Here is a 5,775-nt window from a genome sequence, read left to right as displayed (position 1 = left end):
ATTTCAAAACACAATCCATCTTCATTTGTAACAATACAACAGTGAGGTGACAAGAAAAAAGTGCGGTAACAACAGGAGCGTAGGCGGGATTTTTCATGGCGAAGGGGGGGGGGGGGGGCTGAATGAACGTCGTAAGGTTCCAATGTCTGGGAGGAATAGGGGACATGTACCCCCACCCCAGACACTTGGCGCCTTACGGCGGAACATTCGGGTACGCAATTGCAATTTCCTGAATTCTACAATGGATATTTTTGCAAAATTCCGTGGATTTCCAGTACTTTTTTTCATGAGCCCGAAAGTATTACAACTACTATGGTATGACTTCGGTCACTGCAAAAACTTGCACAATAAATTTGACTTTCTTTAGCTGGAATTAATTGAAATTTAAGGTCACCGTGTGAATAGGTAAAATCACACAAAATGAGCACTGAAAGCCAATTATTTTGTATTGCAATCATCCTATCAGCCACTGTGTTTCGCGTTAAATTTTTTTTGTTTGTTTTTCAAAAGGGGTGGGGTCACGGGGACCTTAGGACCCCCGGCTACTCCCCTGAACAATGAAAGGAGGAACTAGTCTCAGCTTGTCTTGGCGCGGTAACAAAGTCTCAAGGAAACAGACTGTAGCAATAATTTTTTGGGTTTTCATTTGTTTCAATGCATCTTTTTAAAGATGCACACACAGAGAGTGCACCACTTCATTGGTGACCAACGTAGCGTGACAGAGATTCTTTAGGGAGCGTTCGATTGACCCTATTCCGGAATAAGAATACGTGGAGTGATGATTAAAACGGTATGTTTGGTGCGTTCCGAAGCAGCAAGGATAACAAAAATATGTTTCAAATAGCATTTTAGCAGATATTTGACAATTTTAATGTGAATCTCCGTAAAAACGAAGAATTTCTAACTTACATTCCATGTATTCCTATTCCGGAATACGGTCAATCGAACGCACCCTTAGTTTCCTGGATCCTCGACTTTTGAATAAACTTATGTGAAAACGTCTTTATACTAGACGACCTCCTCTGCTTCCCTCTTGGCTTCCTCTGCTGCCCTCTTGGCTTCCCCTTTTGCTTCGTTGACTTCCTTTACTTCTGTGTTCAACTTGGCTTCCCCAGCTGTGTCGAGTATCATCCTCATCAGGAATGGATGGTGTTCCTCTAGCACTACTTTGAGGAGCCTCTGATGTTTCAGACATCGAGGGCAATAGTTCATCGTCCTCTGGAGGAATGCAACAGTTAAAATTAATCCTCGGGCAGCGGTTCCTCAAAAATCGGTACCCTAGTGCTATAGGAACCAGTAAAGGACCATATGACAAAATTTTGACCACAATTCGCAGGAACCCCTTCTCAGAATGGGAAGCAGGATAAGAACTGTCGATTGGAGCGCTAAGTACGGATATAAGAGACAAAGTTGTTAAGACCACAACGTCGGATACGTTGATCCACCCGTAGCTCCTCTCGCCTTGTCTGACGTCGCGAGCTTCTATGTAAGGCCTCAAGGATGCGAAACCCACAAGGATTAGAATGCAAACACTCTGCATCACCAACTGTTTGACTGATCCATGAGGAAGATAGGTGTAAATCAGTAAGATTACCAATCGGCCTATGAAATAAAAAGCCGCACACCAACGGTACTGGTTCTTCAAGCATCCCTGGAAAGCATCCAGATAAGGCATCCAACGGTTGAGATTCAGCACGGGGCGAAGGCCGGTAGTGAGGAAAGGCCGAAACAGGAGAATCATTGGAAATGGCACCACAAATATAATAATGTAAGTTATTGCAAGAATTCCATACACTAGGTGCTTACCCTCGAAAAAGGGAAGTTCACCATTTTGAAAGAGGACGACTGTATGCGAACCGAACTTTGCAGGATCCAGAATCTTCAGTGAAATTGTGGTGATGTTGGTGTAACACAACACAAAAATGGTGCATATGGCACGATGAGGAGCCCTTACGCGTCTGCTGAAGCACCAATCAGGATATCTTGTCACGAGCTGAGTTAAGACCCAGACAAACAACATCACAAAAGTGGGAAGTGCATACATTATCACCAGCTTATCTGCATCGTCCAAGCCCTCAGCAAGGCAGAAACCACCACGAAAAAGCTGGATGCGAAGATTGGACAAGCCGATGAAGAATTCCATGCAGGGATCAAACTGAAATTCATCTGGTGTCAGAAGTTCCATGACTTGGTAGGAATACAACCATGCGTTAAGGTATCCAGTAAAGACATCGAGATCGATAAGCATTGTCAAAATCACGAGTACTCCAACAATCACCGCGATAAAGACCAAGAAAAGTAAATGCCATGACGGGCAGGAAAAAACGCACTGTTCACTACCAAAGGCTATAGTGTAATTTTTCTCGCATTCCCCGCAAAGAACGGTGGTCTGGTTTCTACCTGAACGACACACATGGCCCTTGCGATATTTGTATACACCTGTAGAGTTGCAGTATCTAATGGGACAAAAGTAAGTGGCAAATTTATCCCGCCGGGGTTTGTTCGGAACAAATCCAGCCCAGTAACCTTCCTTAACAAACAGAGTTTTTCCATCAGGGTCACAATGTGAGACGCCTTTTCCAAGCTCACTGGTCTTTTTCATGCATTCGCATTGTAGTCTTTGGCTGGAATGTATAAATCCAGGATAGCACCCTTTCAAGGTGAGATTTTCTATTCTTGTTCTCAAGACTTGACTTCCAATAAAATGCAGTCCAACGGAGAAGCGGCTTCCCTCGTCTCCACTCAAACTAAGCTGCTTAATCTTCCTATTGGTGGCAAGAAAGAACTTCGACGGGATGAGATGGACGAAAGACCCGTCGATTGTCACATCCACAATTCCTGAAACTAAATTTCCGATTTCATCACGTAACTCAACCGTTGCGTCGAAAACCTCACCTGGAGCAACATTCCAATCTTTTCTGTCGTAATGCATGTTTACTGGATCTGTTGCGACCTCTAAGGTTGAATTGTTGACGAATTTTACAAATTTCCAGTTAAGTATGTTGTCTTTTGGCTTTTTCTCATTCGTTTGCCCGCAATCTTTCAACGTCGTTGCATAGACTGACTTTCCCGTGGTTGCCCTGTTGTCTTTGAAGACGACCGTGACATCCCAATCGTCATAATCTGCCAATGGATGCGGGAAGTACACAAAAAAGCAAGTGTGCACGTTCGCAAGTGTTGCATTGACATGCGCCAGCGGGGAGCCTGGTGCTTGAATGTAGAGTGCTCCTCCTTTGTCGTCACAAGTGTTCCCCTCAAAATTAAGAGTGGAGTCTTTGTGGAAAACAATCCTCGATCGTCCATACATCGCCATCGCCCCTCCCCTCAGCCCGTTGTTGTTGATGAAATCTAATCGGTCCCAAAGCTCGATTGTTGATCCATCAAGCACTAATGCTGATTGGCTATTATTTGTAAATGTTGCATTCCCTCGGAAAACAAGAGGGGTCTCTACGCTGTAAACAGATCCTTGTCCAATTGTCAGACCCCCCTCAGACCGCGGAATAACTTTGTTAGCATGAAATAATGTGTCGTTCTCAAAACAAACGTGGAATGGAACCTCGGATCCAACGAAATCAGTGTTGTCGTTTCGAAGAAATGTTTCTACGGCGGCTCCGATAATCCCGATATTTCTCAACCACCGGCAACGAATAAAGTAGGATAATACAACAGATGGATGCATTTTATTGTGGGCCACTTTAATAAGAATCGTTGTTCCATATATCGAAGTCCCGCCTCCCCACATCGCTCTGTTTTCAACGAATGTACAATTCTTTACTCTAAATCGGTTCAGACGAAGATACTTGTTTTTAGTGGGTAGGTTAAGAAACTTAACACCTCCACCACCAAAAGTTGCGTAGTTTTTCTGGAACCAAGTATCGTGCATTTCCAATGAATTTTCCTGCGCGCTGTCCTTCATAACAAGTCCAAGACCACCACCTCGTAGTGCTTCATTATCAAAGAAATAGCACGACTTTATCTTGATGGTACAACCGCTGGTGTTCCCAGTGAAGTGCACTGCTAATCCGCCCCCTAGATTGAACGGGTATTGTGCGTGACGGTAATTGTCTTTCGTTGCGTTAACCCAGGGAGCTTTATTTCTGATAAACTGACATTTTGTAAATACGTAGCTATTCTTGTGTTGGTAAGAATCGTGTTCGCTGTGTGTTACATAAACGGTATTGTTATCATATTGGTTTAATTTGATAGAAACACCACCACCCGATGGAACGAAATCTTTTTCTGAAAATGAAATCCCTGCACCGTAGTTGTCATCACGAGCGTAGTTATCAGCAAACAAAACATTTGAAAACTCAACAACGCCCCCAACATCGTTCAAGTTGGCACCAAGGCCCGGCGACTCTGAAATTTCCACCTCTGAAATTCGCACACTTCTACAGTATCTGAATTCGAGTGCCGTCTTGAATCTTGCATCTTTAAGGATTGTATTCTCGGTCTTCGCTCTGACTATACTTTTATGCCATCCACCGCACTTGACAAACTTGAGACGTTCAAAAGTGATATTATTACTCAGATTAAACGATATGCTAACGTTTACGTCGCATGTTACTTGTACGTCCTCTCGGGATGAACCATTTCCATAGAGACTAAATGCTGACATTTTTTCAAAATGATGGCTTGCATTTAACGAGTACTTCCCTCTCGCGACGAAGATCTTTGTTAAATTAAAGGCAGATGCGAGATGTAAGACCCGGTCGAGGGTCCTGCAAGGGCTATTCCCGCTACAATTAGGAGAAGAATCATTTCCGTGTGACGACGACACAAACAGTTCGCTCTCTGCTTCACTTACCATGATTTTGCAGAAGCATGTCACTGACAACAACAAAGCGAACACGGCGTAGCCTTTGGAATTCAGCATTTTCATTTGAAATAATGAAATTTCCAAAAATGATTCCAAGAAATCCACTGTGACCGGATTGTCTGGAGAGTATCATATGACCCATGCATGACAGATATCAAATATTCGTTTCGACTTTGACGATAATGTCACACTTCGTGCGCAACTGATAGACAGTTACTCTCATTGGTATTGGTTAATCAAAGTGTTTATGAATATATATTTTTTCCTGGTGGCTGATGTCACAAACATAACCTGACCCAGCAAAGGATTTGTCTTCCAAACAGATATTTTCCGAACGTTGACGTTGGGTGCCCCTGACTGAGTAGTGGAGGCAAAATATCATCCGTACTGATTTAACTTTCAAGACCGTCTTCGTGTTTTAAGCTCTTCATTCTGAAATGTCGTAAATATTATAATTGATTTTTTTCACTTTTAAAGACAATGAAAATTCCATTCCACGTTCTCAGAGTAGTTTTATTCCTGTTGGTAGGAGTTAATTTTTCGAAAGCTTCGACCATTTTCATTTCGACGCAGATATCAGCAGCAAGAGGAAAGTACACGCTAAAATACGGCCACGTTTTTGAACGAGTGACGAACTTCGAAATTCGAAATAGTTGGTAACAACGATGTGGAAATCACATGCGAGACAAACGCGAGTCTGTCCTTCATCCTCAGCGATACCATATTCCTAGACGGAATTAAGTTCAAATATTGTGGTCGGTGGCGAACGAGCGCATTCAACGCTATAAAGTCTTACAGTGGGTTAGGTGGAGTCAAAGTAGCTCTAGATTTTCGATACTGCCGGAATTTAAGAGTTTCAAATGTGGAAGTTTCGTCGTCTCGAGGGCTCGGATTGAACGGTTACGATGTTGGAGGAGTTGTAAATTTTACAAACTACGTGTTTGTTGACAATGCTG

The 5,775-nt window shown here is 43.0% G+C and overlaps 1 protein-coding gene across 1 annotated transcript in view; it reads right to left on the bottom strand.

Annotated features, from left to right (window-relative positions):
- Positions 1-4,964, bottom strand: part of LOC137999827 (uncharacterized) — a 6,513-nt gene extending 1,549 nt beyond the window's left edge. Inside the window, exon 1 of the mRNA XM_068845761.1 lies at positions 1-4,964. This exon is cut by the window's left edge and continues 1,549 nt beyond it. Within this exon, the coding sequence (XP_068701862.1) occupies positions 1,004-4,882 (3,879 nt within the window). The 5' untranslated portion in view covers positions 4,883-4,964 and the 3' untranslated portion in view covers positions 1-1,003.
- Positions 4,965-5,775: the final 811 nt, after the last annotated feature.

The sequence above is a fragment of the Montipora foliosa genome, chromosome 4 (assembly GCF_036669935.1).
Source record: "Montipora foliosa isolate CH-2021 chromosome 4, ASM3666993v2, whole genome shotgun sequence".
In the NCBI taxonomy this organism is placed as follows: Eukaryota; Metazoa; Cnidaria; class Anthozoa; order Scleractinia; family Acroporidae; genus Montipora; species Montipora foliosa.
The sequence above is the reverse complement of the archived record's forward strand: the minus strand, read 5'-3'. Positions and strand labels throughout refer to the sequence as shown.